At 30.3% G+C, this 23,265-nt stretch overlaps 1 protein-coding gene across 9 annotated transcripts; it reads left to right on the top strand.

Annotated features, from left to right (window-relative positions):
• Positions 1–2,809: 2,809 nt before the first annotated feature.
• LOC136272680 (tetraspanin-9-like) lies at positions 2,810–21,670 on the top strand. 9 transcript variants are annotated; one of them, XR_010710678.1, is made up of 11 exons: positions 2,812–2,948; positions 3,160–3,316; positions 4,978–5,084; positions 9,835–9,914; positions 10,183–10,401; positions 13,471–13,549; positions 13,710–13,819; positions 13,918–14,118; positions 14,216–14,246; positions 18,544–18,627; positions 19,812–21,670. XR_010710678.1 is itself a non-coding variant. In XM_066074720.1 (10 exons), the coding sequence occupies exons 4-10, from the start codon at positions 9,852–9,854 to the stop codon at positions 19,923–19,925; spliced, it is 870 nt and encodes a 289-aa protein (XP_065930792.1). In that variant the 5' UTR covers positions 2,810–2,948; positions 3,160–3,316; positions 4,978–5,084; positions 9,835–9,851; the 3' UTR covers positions 19,926–21,670. The 9 variants fall into 9 exon arrangements, 8 of the variants coding, with proteins under 8 accessions (XP_065930792.1, XP_065930800.1, XP_065930795.1 ...); XM_066074720.1 differs by lacking the exon at positions 14,216–14,246 and having other exon boundaries at positions 2,810–2,948; XM_066074728.1 differs by lacking the exons at positions 18,544–18,627; positions 19,812–21,670 and adding an exon at positions 16,616–18,531 and having other exon boundaries at positions 2,811–2,948.
• Positions 21,671–23,265: the final 1,595 nt, after the last annotated feature.

Below are 23,265 nucleotides of genomic sequence, written 5' to 3'. Positions count from 1 at the left end.
CATCCAAGAAAAGGCGATCATGGACGAAAATAGTTGATATATCGACAAAGAATAGTATGTATAATTGACTTTTTTAAACGTTGTGGTAACTAGATAACAAGCGATGTACTTAAATGGTATATCTGCCGCTTGGAATGCACCGAAGGAGTTGATGCATTACTCATAGCTTTGCTTTACGGTGCTTATTCTGATGACCGATCATGTACCTGTGTAATTATCGTTACCAAATTTGAACAGCAGTGTTGCAGTGAAAGTGTATAGACCTATATGTTCGTTATAATTATTCTGGAAAAGGAACAGCCAGCCTCGCAGTAATGTTGATTGATCTCAAGCAGACGAAATTGTGAGAAGACGCTTAATTTTCTATTTCGTGAATTAAATACTGTGTTTTGTTTATTTTTTAAGGTTTTAACTTTCAAGTTTTTATGTTTATAAAGTTGTATTTTGTTTGCTGACAATAAAACAGACACAACTTTACATTTTGTTGACAGTGTTTATTTTGGAAATTCCTGCTCTATTAACAGTGTTAGATCAGATGAGTTAAGAAAAGTAGATCCGGCAAAAATTTTATTGATGAAGGTATCAAATTTTTTTTTCGACCAATCGTAAGCGCCAATATCTCATCAAACGAATAAATATTAAATGATTAAAAAATAAAATGTATTAACGCATGTTAAAGATTGTTTGAAAGCAACATGCATTTATAGAAAAAGAATATCTGTTTTTTTCTGTTTGAGCAAAGATTAGATAATAATCAACAATTGAAAAGCCTTTCATTACTAAGGTAAACCATACAACTCTTACAAACAAGTGGGATCGGCTGCATTTCTTTTGGAAGTTTCTTTTGATAAGAGGGATCAATTTACTGATAAATTGGTGTACTTAACCCTAAACAAAAATGTTGTAAAAGAGCTGCCCCTGCTTAAATGCAAGATCCAAAGAAAAAACATTCATCGGCGAGATTTGGAAGTACAATAGCGGCACATGTATCATAAACACACATTGCAGCTGTCCTTTGTTTGCACATAAAATCAAGCTCTCCTTTTTTGGAGGGGGGAGCTAAATTGAAACATACAACACACTACTGCATCAACCTGTTTAAAATGTTGTTGAAAGTTTCCTTTCATGAGTTTACTTGTGTATATAGAAATTAAAAAGATATTTAGAATCGTTACCAAATCAAGTAGTTAATGATTGATTTTAACGTAAACACTCCTTTTCAAATACTTTTGGAATGAAGACCACAATTGACTTATATAAATTATTTTTTCCACAGTAGGCAATTCAAAATTTAAAATTCAACTCATTAGTCCACTCAGTGTAGTATCGCCGATGGCAAGCAGGTCAGAACCAATATTTTCGATATTTCTTAAAATTATCACATATAATTACTAGTAAACAAAATAAACTAGACTCTTTATTATTTAACTCAGACTCTAGCAATTATATTAGTTTACTTCAACTTGTTACACAATGTGAACATGTTTTAGTTTCCAAAAAGCGTTTAAGTATTAAAGATGCATGCACTACAATATGAATTGTGCATGTACTTCAATAAATATTCATGATTAGTTTAACTAACAAATTGACAGGTGTACATTTTTAATCATAATGCACGATTTACGTAACTGGAACTGAGATAAACACGTTAAATTTAGATTTTAAAGAACAGGATTTACAATTCCTAAAGCGTTGACCGCAGTTTTTACTTCTAAATCGATGTTTTAAGGCATCTGAACTGAAGGTTCAATTGAGCTTCTATGATCACCTGTTGACCGTTGTCCGTCCATCCCTCTGTCCGCCTATCCGTCTGTCAGTCCGTCGGCTTGTAATCTTTTTACATTTTTTACTTCTTTCAAAACCACTTGGCCATCTTTAACCAAACTGTGTACAAAATGTTATTATGGGAAATTGTAAATAGTGAAATTAAAAGGCGAAAACATTTTTTAAAAAAAGAAAATAATCACAAAACTGTGAAAATAATGTGTGTATTTAAAAAAAAAACTTTTCCTAGAACTACTGCAACTAAATAATCAATATTAAACAAAAGCTTGTATATGAAGTAAAGATTTAAAATTGTTAAAACCATGACCTAATCTAGCCAGACATAGCCAGATAACCAATATAACATAAACGAGTTTTAGCTAAAATCATGACCATGTCCTCTAAAAGGCAGATATTGTAATAAAAAAAATTTTGCAACTGAAATATAAATGTAAATTGATCCTAGAAATTTGTATAGAAACAGCGGAACAATTATTACTATTTTTCAAAGAATTACCCAATTGTTCACTATCAAACAATGATCTGCATCTTTTTTGTCTGTATAAAAATCCTGTTATTTGTTATTTTATAATATAACTTTTTAAAGAAAACATGAATTTCTATGATAAGTTAGGGTTTAATATTATTATTGCTGGAGTATACAATGTCACTGTCCAATGTTATATATCGTATTATCGACACAATGTCAGCAGTCAATGTTATTATTTACTTCTTTATTTTAAATGGACGAACTTGTAATAATATTAGTACTTTTGTAAATAAAATGCATTAACAGTACATGTATTCACTAGAATGCAATTAAACATTTTAAACCAAAACATAGTTTACATCAAAACCTCTTAAACATGCAGATAATTATTCATTGCTCTGAAACTAATTCATCACAATTTAAAACAACTTTAAACATTGTTTATGTTTTTCTCCCCTAAGGATTAGTTTATATACAATGCATTGCATAACTATCAGTGATGACCTTGATTGAGTAGAGATTCACCATTAAATACTTCTACCAAACTGAATTAAACAGCTTGATGCTTTGAGAGATATCTCGTTTCCTGTCAGTTAAGAATTTAAAATTCGTTAGTTGTGAAATTTTTGTGATTACTCTTCAAAAGCATTTCGAAACAACTACCTAAACGCACATTTACAACGAAATTATCCAGGTAATATTTGTTTAAGCGTACTTATTCTTATTTTGTTTAATTAAAAATGGTGAATCAGTCTTGAATATGATAACACTCAATTTAAACTAAATAAGTGTAAGAGAATATACGCATTCCTTTGAAATGTGATAAAAAATTTTGGTTATGTACATGTATTCCTAATCTACTTTGATGTTTGTCATCTGAAATTTATTTGAACGATCTGTCTTAGGTTGAATCAGGTTATGTTGAAATGAGCCACCGTTATTGATAATTGAAATGATTGAAGAACCTTCGCAACCTGTCAATATTTGGGCGATTACATAATACTTCACTTCCTAGTTAATCACGAAATAGGAGTGTTAAACTGAACTGGTTTGCAGCAATAGGTACAGTGCAATTAAGCTTTTATTGATATCGTTTACCTTTCTATGAATTTGTTAGAATACTATTTTTTTATATTCCAAGCTGACTTCATATAATATACATTTTTTTTAAATAATAAAAAATAAATTAAGTTAATAGGACTTTTTTCGGTAATTTATTATGCTAAATATTACCTCCAATCTTTAATACATGTATGAATACAGTGATAATTTTAAACCTGATATGGAAGTATTTTTCATATAACTTCTAAAAAATTCTCCTTGCCCTTTACAACTTAAAACGGCTAGTTTCTATGTACAACACAGACATGGTCATTTAAAAATAATCAAAAAAGTGGTTTTGGTTTTATAAACGGTTTTGTTTATAAGTTTGCTATAGAAACAGACTGTATAATCAAAAGCAGACAAAAACGTTTACCTAACGGATAAAGGACTCTTTATGCAGTTGAAATTCAATTGAATTTAAATGCCGCATAAAAAATCTATCAAGCAGCAGGTTTTGAATATTACGTAACATCTTTTTGAAGCAGGAAGTATAATACGTTATGAATTTCATTTTTTTTTTCTCCTATCAAATTATTTCTGATTATATCAAATTATCAATGCAAGTAAGGATTTATCTCCATAAAAAGAAGACAATAAAATGAAGTTTAGCATTTCTTTAATCTTGCTTGGCATGCATTTTTGCCGTCGTCACTATAACACTAATCAATAACCCAACAGAAAACATATTACAGGCAGTAGAAAGCGGAGAATATTTACACAGTCTCTTTAAATGTTGATTTGAACAGTTTGCTATATTCTTTCAACAGCTATTCTGAAACTAATCAGAGTTTACATTTTCGTTGATATCAATTTTGGAACACTTACTTTCAAAACAAAAAAGTTCCCTTCGCTATAAAAACAGTCATGCATGTTAAAATACACAGAAAAAAATTAATTAATTCATGCTAAATTATGTCTCTTTTGGGTTTTTTTTTCAAAAAGACAGCACAGTATTTCCTTTAAGTCTATTACAAATAAAAGAATTATAATGAAGCTAAAAAAAAACGTACAACATTCATCATGTTGATAACGTTTTGTACGACTTAATCTTAAACAAGGATACATTTTCGGTACGAGTTAACTTTCGATAACAACTCCAACCTAGACATGATCTAATTCGTTGGTAGGTAGTGATATAAATTAGTTTGTTTAACAATAATTATTGTCTGATACATTGTGATTAAAATGTAGGAAGATTAACGATAACTTTTGAATAATTTTAGTCTGATTGATACATTATCAAAATATGTCAAACCTAAACAAATATATGATCACGTAAGCTCATTGATAATTTCTGACACAAAAATGAAAATAACAAAGAAGTATCAAGGGTTTAATTTTTACTTAAGCGTCAAATATTTTTGTTGAAAATGTACATGTTAAGAAATCATATCATTATCCCTCACAAGATTTCTTGATTCCGCAGCTGCAAGTTATAGCTAAGACCCGTGACCAAATAAAAGAAAACCCTAGCAATGTTTATCCAAAATAACGATTCAATGTATGATTGAATTGCACCAAGCATCATTTTCATTTAATAGATTTGTTAGAATTTTGTATTAGTTTTAGTATGTCTTGATGAGACATAATTAATATTTCTGTTATTATTTTCATTGCAGTTACAATTATGCCTTACTAAATGGGAGCATAAATCAATGAATTTGAATTACAATTGCATTGATTGCTGAAAGAGGAGACACAGACTCTCTCAAGAGGAGTTAAATCAGTAAGCAAAAATATATTGGGAAATGTTTAACAACAAAAGTAATACCAGGTATGTTTTCCGATTTTCATTTTCTTTGGAATTGGGGACACGTCCTGTAACTTTTAGATAAAAAACAAATATATGGGTTACCTTGCTAATCAAAACAATTGTTTCTGTAACTCTTCTAAATTTCATTAGTTTGATATGAAGCAATTCCAAAGTTAGTAAAGCTCGCATAAACACTCATATATCCCAAGAATGCATACAATATAAATAAAGATCAAGGAATCCTACTTTGGATTGTTTTATCCTTATATTTCAGATGCATCAACTAACTTGGTCCTGTTATTAACATATGTCAAAACGATACCAAAATTTGACAATAAATAGTAGTGAAAAGCATAAAGTATGCTAATGTGGGTTAACTATGGTTAACGATATATTAAGGTTGTAAGTTAAAGTTACACCAACTAACAAAACAAGTTGATCCTAGACCTAATGATGTCGAGTTTATAGGTTTGAGTATAAACAATAACATGCCAAAGAGAATGGTACTATAAACTTCTTTTGTTAGATTCATCGTAACGTCCAAAGATGTACAAACTTATAAGGTTTGTTGATACTGAAAGATGAAGTGCTCAAACAGTAAACCTCACCTTTTGTTTATATTTTTCAAGTTTGACTTAAAACCCCTTATGGCGAATAAGTATTTGTAAGGGAGTCAATATTAGAATAATTTTAAATTAAAGCAATAAGAAGATGCTCGGATACTAATATCAGACATTCTTCCAAAAAAAAATTGGAAATAATTTTCTTCATGAATATATACGTTGAACTTTGAACCACTAATGGAAACATAGTGTTGGTCCGGGATCACGGTCACGAATGAAATTGTACGATATGTACTCTATGAGGATGATTGGAAGGTTATAATACAACTTGTAGTATTGTGATTCTTGAAAATAAGATTGTAAGCATTTCCCACATATATTTAGAACTTTGATTCCCTCCTGAGCCCCAGTATTGCCCCCTGAAGTCAATGTTTGAACCGTTTAGAGTCTATACTCTATAGTAATGCTTGCACTCTTAAAGCATGGTTTTAAGCGTTGCATATATTAAGAAGAAGATTTCTAAACATTTTACCATATATATTTGTTAGTTGAATTGTGCACCTCTCCTGGCCCCAACGTCATCAACTTTCCTCAACTCATTACTCATCCTCAATTCTGAGTTTTTACCTCAAATTAAAGTACTTTTCATATAAGGATTTGAGTTGAGGACTGAGTTTAGTGATTTATATATGTTTGATGTTGCATAATCATATTACAAATTTTATTGCATGCATGTTGTCCTTAAGAGAGGGATTTTTAAAAAATTCCCCATAATATTTGGTATGTGAAACTTTACATCCCTAATGTGGCCCTCGTTTTGACCAATGAGTCGTGGTGTGAAGAATTTAAATATATACCACATGATGATGCTTTAATAGTAATGTCACAAATTCTTATAAAAATCATAATATTGTTATTGAAATTATTTAAACCCTATCACTTAAATTGTTTTCATTAAAATTCAAACCCTCGCTGGGTCCTAGTTGTGGTTCGGGTTTACAGTCTAAACAATTTAGAATTTATACTACATGAAGACGCCTTTATACTTATATCAGTAATTAAAGCATTTCAGTTTTTAAAAAACATTATCTTGAGTTTTTAAAGTTGGACTTTGAATCCCTTATAGGGCCTACATGTAAGTAGAAGTTCTGGGATTACGGAATAACAATTTAGATGTAGAATATTCACTATACTGTAAAGCTTATGTGTAAATACGAGTATTGGCGTTTCTGATGCAGTGGATCTTGAGAAGAAAATGTTTAAGCTTCATAAACCCTCTGCTACAAAATAGGAATATTTTTCCAATCTTGTAATGTGCATTTTATATAAATATATAAAGAAGAGATTACACACTGGTCAGAAAATACCACATTTTATCACATACATCAGACACCAGATAATATGTTTTACGGTGGGACCACGTTTGGGCGAGCACAGCATGTGATCAAATAATGATTTTGATAAATCAATAAAAATAAAAGTAGCAACGTAATGTAAATGAATTTGAATGCAAAATAAAATAATATATACCTATTTTTTCAGAAAATATTCATTATTCATAATTTATAAGATTTTTTATTTATTTAAACGTAAAAGTGACCTAAGATACAATGTTGTTGAATAATAAGGATCTTAACAATGTTCATAGCAGTTAATTCCCTCTTTTCTTGCAGCATACTATTTTTTTAAACTTACAAATAAAAAATTGACTAATCATAGAGTTGCCCCCCCCCTTGCTTATCGTTTTCTTTTCTTTTTTGATTTCCGTTTAAAAAAAATTCGCTGATCATATAAGGATATGGACCCCCCCCCCCCCTCCCGAAGGGAGCATGTAATAAATGGAAGTGAAAATAAAGATATTATTGAGCAGCTAAAAAGCTAAAGGCATAATACGCATATCCTGGATTAGAATTTTCCTGGTTTTCAGAAGGTTTTTTTTCTTTTTGCTCGTGAAGATTTTTTGAATGAGGCTGTCACGCCCCTATTTTGAAAACGTTCCTGGCAATTACCGTAAATATAGTGAATAAAATAAATATGAGCATTCATCCTAATTAAAGTAGGCTACAACTGTTTCCTATTTCTGAAGAAATGTCCCCATTCGTTAGCTCTGCAAGATTTTGTGAAGAAGAGTAATTTCCCCTTATTGTGACGTCTAAGTTCACGTCGGTCATATATACTGTTTTATTGACTTAAATTTTCTTGAAATTGCACATTTTGTCTGTTTTTCAAAAGTTTTACTTTGATTCTCGCGAAAATTTAAAGTGAGAACGATATTTTGGGAACTGCATTGTGGGTCGAAATTAACTGACGCCGAAAAAAAATCTGACAGATTAATGTGTAAGAAATCCATTGTGACGTCAGTCTAAAGGACGATAACTCCATTAGTCTGTGTCAGCAGTATATTTACAATGCATTTACATAGTCTTTAATTATTTTTATCTTGTTCTCGTGAGAGTGTGAAATGGGAAACCATATTTACAGGTTATTTCCTTACAGGTTATTTTTGCTGGTCCGATAAAAACAGGGCATTACTGGTCTGAGTAACTGACGCCAAAAAAATCCGTTGAATCAATGTGCAGCTATTTTCTATTCAGACAAGCCTTGCCGGTAGAGCCCGCTTCGTTCGCTCTAATGAAACTAGAATCTCTTCAGAGACAATCTATTTTCTCAGGAAAAATACTGTAAACTTAGACATTTCTTCTAAATGTTGTTCTGAATGAAAAAAGACCTGGTGAATAAACTTTTATGGGCTATATTTTAAAAAATGGCAGTAAAATTGTTTTAAACAAAGGTTATGTATCCAAAATCAATTTCCTGTCACACTTGAACTAAGAATGTTGCAATAACTTTCAATAGTATATATGTGTTTCCCAATTTTTCTGAATTTTACGAAATGGAACTTTTGTGGGTGCTGAAACTCTCAGGGGCATTATATGTATGTATATATTTAAAATGCTAAGAAAAAAAACTTTCTACGGAAGATTTTTTACGTCCCGGAAATAATTCTCTGAAGAACTCCAGATTGTCACAAAATCCACAAATTAATGCATTTTCGGAAGTTATCAAAACCATTGTATTAGAGTGCTTTTTACCCACTGTTTAATTTTTTCTTCAGCGATTCTATGGGGTTGTCATAATTTAAAAAAAAAGGTTTTCAGACAGATGGACAAAAGAAAATATGTTTCTATAAAAGATCACTTAAATCTTAGTTAAGTTTTGCGTAAAGAAGGAAAGAAAAAAGTTCAGTCAAATCAATTCATTTGAATCATTACAGTTAAAAAAGAAACTGAAAAAGGGATCATGTTATTCATACTTATTTTATTGTTCTCAATCATTTGTTTGTTTCAAATGGAAAATGTTTTGACTATTAGTTTAAAAAAAACTCTTTTAAGATTTTAAAATACAATAAAAATGTCAATCTATGAACACATTTCGATAACTTCATTTAAAATTCTCAACAACAAAATTCATACTTTATTGGTTGAAAAAATTAATAGAAGATAAGATTATGAAATCAAAGACCTTAAATAGAAAAGATGACATTGTTGATATTGATTTGTACGAATAAATCAGGAATGAGTTGATATACGAATCTAATTCAGGTACGAATTAATTTTATTTCCTACTTTATGTGACATACCCTAGCTACATGTACAAACATTATATTTCGGTATGTAATGATGTAAATAGTTTTACGAAGTAAGTCTTTGCACTGTATTGTTCTCAAATATGGGGTGATAAAAGATATTTTTTAATGATTTAGAACTGATCTAAAAATAAAAACCCAGAAATATGAGTACGTCAGCTCCTCGAGACAAATTATCTGAATCTATTTAGAAAATCGTGTCTATCAAACCTATCATTATTCATATGAGCTATTGATGTGCAATCTTATAATGCTTAAACACAAAATTCATTTTGTCAGCTTTAAATGATTTTACTTTCACGTGAAAATTCTTTTGTACATTTTAACATCATCCTATGATGTTGTAAAATTGGAATAGTCTAACTTTTTATGTTAAGAACTCATATTTCTTTTTTGTATATAATGAATTGATGAATAAATGGAAAATTAAATGGCGGTTATAACTAATATATATTTTTTATTTAAACAATATGAAATATAGATACTTTGCTTTCAAAATTACTTTTATTTGTAGATTCTGATTTCGTAACCATGGCTCTCGATTGTGATTTGATTCTTATGATAGTGTTTTTTACCATCAACATAATATTTTGTGTAAGTACAGAACAACAGCAATGAAATGTTTGAAAACGAATATATGCAAATAATTTACATAGGATATAGTCACACAATCTACCAATCAATTTACAGACTCAGAATCTGACATAAAATAATTGACCATGTTGTCAAACCATAGTTGTAAATTTATTTCAAAGAAAAGAAGTCTGTGTTAGTGTAAAATCAATTATTTCATATTGATGTCTATGTATAGCCATATATTGCCTTTTCTCAATAAGTGAACCAAACATGTTCTCTTTGACAGTTCATGGGATTGGGCTTAATCATTGTTGGGAGCCTAACTTTCAGAAACGTGTCTGATATCAACACAGACCATATCAAGTCTCTTCTGGAATGCATCCAAGCAGTCAGTGAGGTCACCACTCTGTCCATAATTATTATAATTATAGGAGTGGTTATATTCGTATTTGCTGCTTTGGGGTTCTTTGGAGCATATTCTAAACGAAAGTACATTCTAGTTGAGGTAAGTAAAATTTTTATAATTAAAAATTGTTTTATTTATGGTGCTTTCTGTGGTATTCTCATGATATAGGACAGGTTTTAACAACAAGAATGGTAATCTGCTGTTTAATTTTATGATAGTCAATCAGAGGAACGGACATTGTGATCTTGTATGTATTGTTAACTTGTCTTTGTTTTGGGTTCTTACTGATTATATATCTCGATTTAAAGAATGATCTATTGGTTTAAGGTTGACATTGCATGAGACAATATTTTGAAGGGGGAGATTTGAAGAGAATAAATTTTGATGTTATCATTACTTTCAAAAAGATTTCTCACTTTTCAGCAGGAAAAAATCTGAATGTTTTGGTATTTTTTATTTTGCACTTCGTAAAACTGTCAAACCATTGCATATCTTTCCTCCCACTTAAAATGAAGTTTTGTCGAAATTCATATCATTATACCAAATGGTAGACTATTGACAAAAGAGTATAAAACCCCTAATGTTTTTACATGTTAATATGTATATATTTAAAATGATCTTTAAGATGGTACAAAACATTGGGCAATACCAGAACCAAAAATGATCAAGTGCAAAACAAATTTTTAAGAGGGATCGATTATCCTGTCCATTTGTATATAGACTGTATTGATCTCCTTTGATTTAAGATTAAGAAGGTAGAATAAATTCTTTGCTTAATAATAATTATATCTTAATATTTTAAGTAGATCTGATGACTAATTTGCTGACAGACCCGCCCCCTTAATTGACTTAAACTCATGTGCTCATGAGCAAAAAAGACGAGAACAGAAATATACGTTAGTTATGTATTTTAAACACACGAATTATTTTCTTTATGGTCAGACGACACGTTCCTCAATTTTATAAATAAAAAAATTCCAGGAAATTGTAAATGATTTCCTACTACTTTGACAAGCTTTCTTGCAAAAAAAAAGATTCGGATTTCTCTACAACTAACCAGGGATTTGTGCGAGATACTAGAGTATGTAATTTCGTACATAATCTTTTTTAAAATTGGCAATTTATCTTCAATCGTAGATGAGCAGAGAAAGGGGAATAATCAAATATAATATTTGAAACCGATTTCGGTTAAATCAGAATTATTTTCATTGGAGCTCTTTATTACGAGAAGATATAAAAAGATGCACTAGGAACGTGTCCTCTGACCTCTACATCCCATGGGAGAAATCATGGGCCGATTTTTTTTTTCAATATCACTATACTTCAATTGTATTACAACACAGGAGCATTGCATCCGCACTCCTTTATATGACAAAAATATATATAAATAATACTCAAGGGAAAAATCGAAAGTAGGAGACGATTTGTAAACAATGTCAAAAAACAACTTACTTGACAAAAGTTAAGCAAATCCTTCCACACAATGTTGCAAATGTTGTCAAAGAACACGTTCAAATTGAAATATTACTAATAAACTCAGTAAAAATTGTTGTTATTCCATTAAAACCGCTGTCTGATGCAGACGTTCAATCTCATCGTCCAGGGAAAGATAACTCCATTCTGCTGAATATATGCTCGGGAAGGATATATAAGGGGTTGGAACCTTTTGTTCTGTAACCCATTGAATGATGTACTGGTAACTGGCCTGTATCTTTGGTTGTCACCACCTTCTTCTCAAAAAACGAAATTATATTCATAAGTGTTCACAAATCATCAAAATATCTAGTAATAAAAAATCAAATCCCAGAATTTGTGAATTTGTGAATTTGTGATTCTGATAATAAAAATATTGATGAACCTTCACAACGCACTTTGAATTTTTTTTTCAAAATGGGTTGATTGGTCCCAAATTCATCTTACTTTGAATTTTTTTTTCAAAGTTAATATATTTTTTACAAAGTGCGTTGCCACAGGCCAATCACAATACATATTTATTTTTTTTTAAACAAGCACCTTAGACGGGTGAAAGATGTTACTTTAGCACAGACATAGGTATCTGGCACTGTGGTATATCTATTTTTGACAACATACTTGATACACAAGAAGCTAATTTTGATAAACAATCAGATGTGTTAACACTGTTTTAGAATGAAAACCATTTTGCTTAACAAATATGTCTTGTAAAACAGCTTTCATTTAAACTGAACAGAAGAAAAAAACAAGCAAAATGTTTGCTCAAAAATTCATGCAAAAAAATTATGAACATTGAACAAGTGAATATAGATTTTCTTCGTTAAAAAGATAGCTCATGGTAATATATCGCAAAGTTGCTCTATATTTTGCTTTATTCTGTTCAATAACAATTCTTAATGACATTTGTAATTTCATTTTTTAATTTATTATAAAAACAAATATTTAGTGATCTTTAAAGTTTTAGCTGCAATAGTAACCGTTATATAACCTAGTTTAAATACACTGAAATGTATGGCATTATGCTTCTTCTTTCATTGTGTTCTCATTTAAATAATTCATTATTTTTTTTTTTAAAGGAATCAAAAAGCAATAAAATATTTAAATGAAATTGGTGTAAATAATCTATAGCACTGTATATCAACAACAGTGAAAATATTACAGTTTACGTATGTAAAAAAGAAATAAAGACTCAAAAGTATTAGAATATTAAGGACAACGCCAGCTTTTCCACACTGCTATTCATGTGAAAAGTCAATAACCTATAGATGATTAGCAGAATTTCATTCTGTTAGTAGTTTTGTTTTGCATCAAGCCTTTTTGTCTTTCCTAAAGGTGAAATAGAAATCTAAATAAAATTTTGGGCGCTTTAAGGACAAAGGAAAAGTTTGCACTTTAAGTGAGAAGATAAGCAACTGATTTACATGCAACTACGTACTGTTCTATTATTTCTATTATACCTGATAATTTTAATAATAACTTTGAATATTAATAACTTTAAAAATTTACACAATACTACCTATATTTGCTGTTCTCTTCTGACGTATTGAAGATCCATGATCATCCCAAGAACAACCATCCTCAAAACAAGAAGCGTGCGGAAGAAGTTCTCAATTGCATGTAAAAAACGAACAATTGTCAAGCATGAATAAATGAGTTTTTCGTTAGTATCTGTTCATCAATTTCTTTTTTTTTCAGTACGCAAACTTAGTTTTCATGCTTCTTGTAATGAAGATCATTATCATATCTTTGTGGCTTACAATGAAAAGTGAGGTAGGTTCTTCAAATTGTTAAAAAAAACCGTGCAAAATAAAAAATATATAATGTGTTAAGAAATTAACTTTCAGACATTTAAATAAGAAAATAAGACCCCTCTTTATGAACAAAATAAACTAACATACGATTTTTCTAATCATAATATTATTATTTGTAGGTAGAGACGGAAATACAAAGCAAAATGCTTGAGTCTTTGAAAAGTACTTTTGTAGAGGATACTGTTTCATCCACAAATTCTTTTTCCAATGAATGGAACTACATGTTCATGAAGGTGAATGAAAACCTACCAATTTTAATCAGATATATAAATTATTGAATAGGTGACATTCAAATTTAAATATTGATTTTATTTACCTTTGCTCTATATAGCTGGACTGTTGTGGCGTGAATCCTGTCGTATCAACAACAAATGATTTTGATGCCACGTCTTGGTGTACTACATCGGGATCATGTCAGGCCACTAGTTCACAGATTCCAAAGACCTGCTGTCTCAATGTTGACGAAAACACGTATACTTCGGCTCCAAGTGGCTGTCATGCAAGCGTTAACAGTGGAACATACAATGCACAGGTTGACCAAAAAATATCCCAGAGTAGATAATCGTTTTGACAAATAATTATTAAAGAGTTATCTTTGAAATTCAATGGTTTACACGTCATTTTTGTAGGATTCCTGAATCGGATAAACCAGGAATCTCGGTATGAAAAATACTAATCGGCTGGCAAATACAATAACCGAGATTTTAATGAATAAATATTACCTGATTTGATAATTAACGAACGCTTACCCAGCCAACATTGAGCCAAACACTTGATGTACTTTATAGCGCATATGAAGCTCTATACAAATTGCATTTATCTATTGATTTTAATACTCATATTGTTGTTTTACGATTAATAGAAATACTCTAATTTGATCGAGAAAGAAATTGCATGCTTCTTAATAAACATATACCAGTGTTGGTATTGTTTATGTTTAAAATGTTCAATTCAGCTTAACATCAACAATTGTATTTTATATTTAATATGCAAATAATGTGAATTTTGAAATCGCTTTATGCTTATAAATAAGTAGCTTAGCAGAATTTTTCTAAACTCTTTTTAGGTTAAAGAAAACACGGGTAAGGGAAAGGAAATAATCATTAATGCGTTTATACACCATAAAAGAAAAGAAACAGCATACTTACTATAAATTATGGTGTGTTCTCCAAACGGCTTATCGCCAGTTGGGCAATGAGACAATTATGGGCCCTTCTTAAGAACACAAGTAGAGTTTCCTCGTGTTCTCCTGAATAGTGCAGGTTTTATCATTTATTACTCCCATCATCTTTTAAAAATGATCTTTTTTTACTTAAACAATTTAAAAGGAATATATGCAAGTTCTAAAACTAATGTTAGCCTCTCCTTGTTACATGCACTATATATCAAATTAACTCATTAACTTGATAACTGAACATAAAAAAGTAAGTGGGTGCTTATTTAAAAGTTTGAATTACAAACAATTTTTATCCAAAAGAAATAAATATATTTTTTTATTTTGAGCGAAGAATCATTGATGGGGTTTTTTTTTTTTTGGGGGGGGGGGGGGGGGGTTGGGGGGGGAGGGGGAGAGAGGGAAGGGGGGGGGGGGGTTCTCATGATAAATCCTTATCTATTTTAAGAGAATTAATAAATGTGTTATCGATATCTTATAAAGTAATTAGATAGCAAACTATTATGCATATTGAGATCAAATCACCAAATCATCAAAACCTTAAATATAATTAACTATCATAACTTTGATTATTTTATGAATATGATAAAATAACATCACTTTGAATTAGATTCTGAAATTAAACGACAGTTCGTGTATAAAACAGTTCTAGTTGTACAAATAGCAAACAAAACATTTGAGATTTAAACTGGCCAGTTGAAAGGAAAGCAAACATTTTTGATAAATCTACTCAAGTTACAAAACAAATTTATTTCAATTTACATTTGAATTTATGATTAATTACGTCATATGATGAAAAATGAAAACTGCATTATTGTTGCGCATAATAAAATTACAACTACATTTATAGAAACATGCATTTATTTCTAATGAATTCATGCTTTTTTGCTTTTGGAACACAGATGAACACAGGTAAATTCTACTTGTATCCCACTGAAGGACATCATCATTGCCTTTAATAATTGGGTGTTGGTTTTAGCGAGTAGTTGTTCGGAGAATAAACCTAAATTATGATACGTAAAATTTTGAACCTCCACGTTCCTTAGAAACATCCAGTTTGTTTAAAACATAATCGTTACTCTATGTAATTAATAGATAATTGCACAAACAAAACGTATAGCAAATGTCGCTTCTCGTTTATTTTATCACATGAAACCTTCAATGTTTTTTTTATAAATCATATATAAAAATTAAACATCTTTGAAACTATTTCCTAAACCCTTGCTGATTGATTTTTGTTATTCGACCTGGGTTTTTTTTAAAGACCCCAAAACCTCTAACAATAGTCCTTGTAATGATGTCAAATATGGAAAATGTACTTCGGTGGGCTCCTGTTAATATACATGTATAAATAAAAAAAAAGTTAATGGCCTTTTCTATTTTAAATGGTTGGTGTGTACCTGACGTTAACACATTTCATCTTTCATAATTCATTATCATGTGTTTTACGTGGTATACATTCCGGTTAACGTGTTTGACGTGTACTGTGGAAAAAGTTAATAGACATGTAAAGAAGGCACAAATCGACAAATCAAAAATCAACATAAGCATTTTACAAAGCATGTACAGATCTGACAAGTCGAATAGTCATCTGAAATGTGATGGTAAAACTATAGTACCATGGTCCCTAGTAATTAATTTAAGTGACAATACTAACATTGAGAAAAATGTCGGCTAACAACAATGGATTGCTTTCGCGTAAGGAAAAATTGAGTTTTTAGCTCACCTGAGCTGAAAGCTCAAGTGAACTTTTCTGATCAAAATTTGTCCGTTGTCTGTCGTCTTTGGTGTTGGGGTTGGCGTTGGCGGCGTTGTCGTTGTTGTAAACTTTTCACATTTTCATCTTCTTTTCCAGAACCACTGGGCAGATTTCAACTTAAGTTGGCACAAAGCATCACTGGGTGAAGGGAATTCAAGTTTGTTTAAATGGAGGGCCACACCCTCTTTAAAGGGGAGATAAATAAGAAACATGAAAATTTGTATATATTTTTCAAAAATCTTCTCAAAAACTATTAGGCCAGAAAAGCTGTAGCTTGTATGGAAGCATCCTTAGGTAGTTAAGTTTCAATTTTGTTCAAATCATGGTCCCCGGGGGTAGGGTAAGGCCACAATGGGGAGATGGATTTTTACATAAGAATGTATAGGGAAAATCTTTTAAAATCTTCTACTCAAAAACCTTGTAAGGAGGCATCATCCTCAGGAAGTGTAGATTAAAGTTTGCTTAAATCATGATCCCCGGGGGTAGGGTTTGGACAGAATGAGGGGGTCAAGTTTTACATGGGAATTTATAAAGAAAATCTTTAAAAATCTTCTATTTGGCCAGAAAAGCTGTAACTTGTGTGTAAGCATCCTCAGACAGTTAAAATTTAAATTGTTTAAATTATGGTCCCCAGGGGTAGGGCGGGGCCACAATGGGAGGATGAATTTTTACATAGGAATATATAAAGAAAATCTTTAAAAATATTTTCTCAAAAACAATTAGGCCAGAAAAGCTCAAATTAGAGTGGAAGCATTCTCAGATAGTGTTGATTCAAGTTTTTTTTTAAAATCCTGGTCCATGGGGTAGGGCTGGGCCACAATGGGTGATGAATTTTTACATAGGAATACAGTGTATATAGAGAAAAATCTTCAAGAATTATCTGGGAAAGTTTTCAGTTTAGAAAACAATAACTTGTGTTAAAGCATGGAATGGGCAGATTCGAATTTGATCAAACCATGATTCCCTAGAGAAAAGTGGGGTCATAAAGTGGAGGGTGTGGGGTTATAAAGGAATAAAGAAAAATCTTCTTATAGGTACAACAACAAAAGGAGCTTGATATTTACCATAAAAATATGTGGATAAAAATCGACAAATTTTTACAACAAAAATTGAGCAAGATTTACTGTATTTAATTGTCAAGATATTTTGATTTGATACCGTAATGCTAATTTGATCACAAATTATGCAATTGTTACTTAGGTGAGCAATATGGCCCCTGTGCCTCTTGTTATTAAAAGTGTTCATCATGTTTGTATTTATATTTGTTCTCTTTTCTCAAAACTGAACAATATAATCAACTGCTGTTATTTGTGGATTCAAAATTGTCAAACTTATCCTATTAAAAAATTTATGCATAAATTCTATAGTTAAATATATACAGTCATTTCATGCACATCTTTTACAATTTTATGCTATGCTACATTATGCGATTTTAATATTATGATATGCTATGAAATTTCAATGCTATGCTATGAGATTTGTATACTATGCTTTGAAAAATTGAAATGAAGAGCATATTGATTGGGCATGCTATGCTATGCTATGCTATGCTATGAGATTTGATAAAAAACGCCTCCAAACACAGAAGAGTTCCACAAATTTCGAAGTAAAATGATAGGAAGCTAAAGTTTACCACAAATTTGCAATGTGAACATATATTTTTTCAAGTAAAAACATTTTAAACTGAGTTAAAATACTTGTGTATGCTATGGTGTGGTATGCTATAGTATGATATGAGGAATGAGATTCTATGAGATTGTATGCTATGGTATGAGATTCCAATGCTATGGTATGAGATTCCAATGTTGTGCTATGAGATTCCAATGCTATGCTATGGTATGGTGTATGTTGTAAAAGATATGCTTGAACTGACTGTATTTAATTAGAGATTGACCGTTCAAAAAACTTGAATAAACCGTTAACAAAATTTTGACTGATTGTCACTAAATTTTATATATCATGTTTGGTTTTTTTTAAATGTATATTGATTTAATTGAGTTCATCTATCTCTTCTTATTTTTCAGGGATGTTACGATGTATTAAAGGAAGCATTGCTATCATATTCATCCAGCATTCTTGGTCTATTATTTACAACTATATTCATTGAGGTAAAAAGATTCACTTAACATTCAAAGCACCTATTTTATATGCTTTCACGAGTAAGGCACAAGACAAAACTGGTCTACAACAACTTTTATAATTCTATATTTTGATTAAGTATTATTTTATCATTTTATAAAATGATATTTATTGATATTTTAAAAAATAAAACATGAACTATCTTAGTGACATTACTAGGTAGGGTTTATTAGATATTTATTTAATACCATGTATTTATGAACAGTTATACAGTAATTTCCTTGCAATCAAAACAGGTTTATCTTTTTTTAATATAAAAAAAAAATACAAAAATTTTCTTGAAAAATAATAAAAACATTAATTCGTCTTTGAACGACGAAATCATGTATTAGAAATGATACTTTTAAGGTAGCTCCATACTCGTAAAATTCTCTGAGGAAAGTTGAAAAACCGAACTGATTTCGACTAAATAGACTTAAATGTCATCAATTGTTAGAAAAAATATACATGTCATCACACTTTTTGAGATGACAGATAAACATAAACTAGAGCATATTTTAGCATAAGAAAAATGTATTTTTTTTTGTTAAAAGTAAAATCTTGTAGGCAGATATATGTTTTTCTTGTTTAATTTTAATTTCAACTTTATAAGAAAACTAAAATTACAAAAATATTTTAAGATTAATCGTTGGAATAAGAAAAACTATAGCATTTAGACATACAACTGAGAGAAAAGTCAGAAAAAGAGTTATTTCCCCTTTGCATAGATAAAATATATAAAAATTTGGAAATTTAGTATGAAATTAAGTGCGAAAATATCTTGAACCTACCAATTATTCTAATTACATCCATGTGATTATATTCACATAAAATAAATAAAACTATCTTGCACAATTTTTAAAGAATTCAAAGTTTTACAAAAAAGTGTGACATCACAGAACACTGGATCTACTTTAATATAACAATACATGAAATAAAACTTCGGTATATAGCATTCCACCTTAGGTACGCTTCCATATGATATGAATGGCATGTACGGCTGAATCTTAAGATTGTTTCTTTGTTTTGGAGATTTTCTTTCTTACTTTTCAAACTTATTTATCAGCAATATATAATTGTTTTTCAACATATTGCATCTGTTTACAATAAATCTTGGTTATATAATTATGTACTCCTCATAATAACCGTGCAGTTTATGTTATTATCATTTCAGATATTCGCTGTGATCTGTGCGTTTCTGATTCGTAGCAAAGATAGACAACTCTTGCGCACCCATTGTCCTATCCTCTGTAAGTGCTTACCGTTGGATGCACCGGCAACTAAGTAAACTGATATACAGAGACAATGATGATGTTTATTCTGGTTTTCATTCTTTACGGGGAAAGTTCACTGTACCTTAATGGTTTGTACCATAATTAATGTACAGGGTACGCGCAGAAATCGACGAAAGTCTGTTATGCGTACAGTTGAATAATTTCTCATCTATTTTTTCAGTATCTTTAACAGCGATTTCTAGTCGTTTCGGGCTTTCCCTCGTTCGGTCCTTGATATATTCGGACCATAGTAGGTACAAGAAGAGTCAAATAACAATGTATTTTCTCTTGATGGACTTAATATGTTATCTGATATTAATCTTAATAATGACATTAACCAACCAATAACTCGTGAAGAAATATTTAAGGGTATCAATATGTTGAAAAATAACGAAGCGGGTGGTGATGATAAAATTTTTAATGAATATATCAAAAGTACCCAAGATTGTATGTTGAATTTATATACTGTATTGTTTAACAAAATATTTGGTTCTGGTGTTATACCCACACAGTGGGTTAGTGGTAACATTATACCTGTTTATAAGAATAAAGGGGATAGTACAGAACCCCAAAATTATAAACCAATTACACTTTTGAGTTGTCTTGGAAATTATTCACTGCTATCATTAATGAAAGGTTAAACAAATATGCTGATAATGTTCAACTCATTTTAGAGAACCAAGCAGGTTTTCGTAGAGGTCATAGTACTATAGATTGTATGGAACAAGGTATTATCAAACAATATTGATGGAAAATGTTTTAAAAGTATCACTAATATGGTTAATGGATTAAGTTCTGAATTTTTCGAATGTACAGTTGGAGTAAGACAAGGGGAAAATTTATCATCTTTTTTATTTTCACTATATTTAAATCTATATACATGTACAAACAATGTCAGAGGTTTGTCACGCTTGTCTGGGAACATTTAGTAAGATCTTAATCTTTATTTACATGTTTTTGTCTTATTGTATGCAGATGATACAAACTTATTGTGTACATTTGTATATACTGATTTTGAACCTCATATACCAGTGAACTGGTCTTGAGTGAATAAAGAAGTGAATTGAATTGAATTTGACATATTTTGCAGTGAACATTTTGCCTTATTATAATCTCATCATAAAATTTGTACCTTTTGGTAAATGGTTGATTAATTATCTTAATTGACGGAAACTTTGATATCTAAGATGGGGGACACACACCATTTCCAAAAACAACAACACAGACATAACAGTAACAAACACATTTATTAAAACAACAGTAATTAATATGTCAGGCCAAAACGACTATGTATCTACGGCCGAATCTCGCTGGGGCCGAATCTCGCTAGGGCCGAACATATTTAGGGCCGAGTGGAGAAAAGGCCGAAACGACTTCTTACCTTAACAGCTTACCTTTTTAATTTGTTATATCAAAGAACTTCACGACACAAGTTTTGTCCTCGATCCATTATTACTCATTGCGAGTATCACATTGTTAATCTTTGATAATCGAATTAAATTTATCCTAATTCTATTATGCCTTTGCTTTTAGATTTCACTCTTGGTTTGATGTGGTACATGTTTGTATCTCTTGTTGTATAAAAGAATTCTTTCAAAGCGTGTTAAAATACATCACTTACGATTGATTTTGTGTCAATTATATAGACATCTTCAAGTAAAGTACTTAAGAAATATCAGTTAAAATTTCGTTAATAATGATTGTAGATCAAAATGTATTTATTTATTTTATGATATTAGAATAAATGTTTTGGTTTTTCCTTTGTTTTTTTATATATCTAATTTGAGGAGAGGAGTTTGTCAATGTTCAATAAATATGCTTTAAAACTATATAATATTTAATTAATCAAATAGCATAGACACTTTTTAATAGATACTTTTCTTCTAACATATAAAGAACGACAACTCATTTAACGTTTAACATGGAGAAACATATTAATTTGTAATTAACAAACATATAAAAAATATAATATAAAAACTGAAAAAGTCTTATAAATCGTGTAGCTATTGTGATATTCTTTTTTTTTAATGATAACGAGCATGAAGAACATGTAAACTTTTAGTTTCTTCTAAGACATCACGTTTTACCTATACAAATAGAAAAACATGGTCCGAAGACCTGACCAATTTTTATTATATGCAACCAACCATGGAAAAAAAACTATCAGAATCAATTAAGGTCACGTCAAAATGACGTTAAAATTCGCAATGTCAAAACATTATCCTTAATCCTTTTTAAAAGCAATTTCATGAAGATATTTATATAAAATCATGAATGTATGGACATTGTAACTTTTAATTCAAAATTTACTTTAATTTATAGTTGATAACCTGTGTTTTTAATACGTCCAATGTCATTAGAAATAACCAAATTTCACGTCCATTTCACAGAAATGAACGTAAATCACTTACACACTGTAAACTTTATTAAGGTGCAAAGTTTCTTTATCAAAAAGCTGTAGGGAAAGCGTTTGAGAATTCATACTTGATTTTACGTCTTTAGGGTGGTGGGACGAAAAAGAGGTGTATCTGTTTTAGATGTACGAGACTTATTGTTAATGAACCGTGAAGAAGAAGATAGAACAAGGAATCCGAATCAAGAAATCTTATCTGTAAAATTGACTGAAACAGCTTTTTAAGTTCTGTTGCAAAGCAAAGTAGCTATAAATTCAGCCGTCAGGGTTTGTACAGAAAAACTCATGTAACTTAATATTTGATCAAACGATAATGTTTATGAATTACATTGGGAAAATATGTTGCTTAAATATTTGTTATGAAAATCTTATTTAATATAAAACTTATTTTTCTTTTAAAATGCTGATTTGTGGAAAACTTACGTTGCAACGAAGTTACAACATCAAATCTGTACTCGTGTGTGAGCGAGATTTTTTTAAATTTAGCGCAGCTTTTTTTGATTCTCCAACTGTCTGTAATATTACGGTGTCTGCGAGATAAACAGCAGAAAGCGGGTCAGAATCCGATGATACGGCGAGATACGACACACTGTTTTAATGCTCCACTTATCACAAGGCCTGGCCAAACTCGATCTTCGTTTTCTGGCGCCTGCTGATTCTTGTGTTTTATAATTCAGATGTGGTATTCATTTTTTAGTTGTTTTAGTTGAAACATTTTTAGGTTAAATTATATGATGCTGTTTAAAAATCCCAACTAAACAACAAAAGAGGATACGTTATGTTTTGTTTTGTAAGATATTAAAAGTAGATATTAAGGTGGTATGGGACACCACCAAATTGTGGCGATTTTCCTATCGAAATAAAAAAAATCAACTTTAATTTTTAAATGTTTTCTTTCCCAAAACGGTTACCTAACAGCGTGGTGGGTTAAAGCGTAAACT

The sequence above is a fragment of the Magallana gigas genome, chromosome 2 (assembly GCF_963853765.1).
Source record: "Magallana gigas chromosome 2, xbMagGiga1.1, whole genome shotgun sequence".
Classification (NCBI taxonomy): Eukaryota; Metazoa; Mollusca; class Bivalvia; order Ostreida; family Ostreidae; genus Magallana; species Magallana gigas.
Note: the sequence above shows the minus strand (reverse complement) of the source record. Positions and strands in the feature narration are given on the sequence as shown.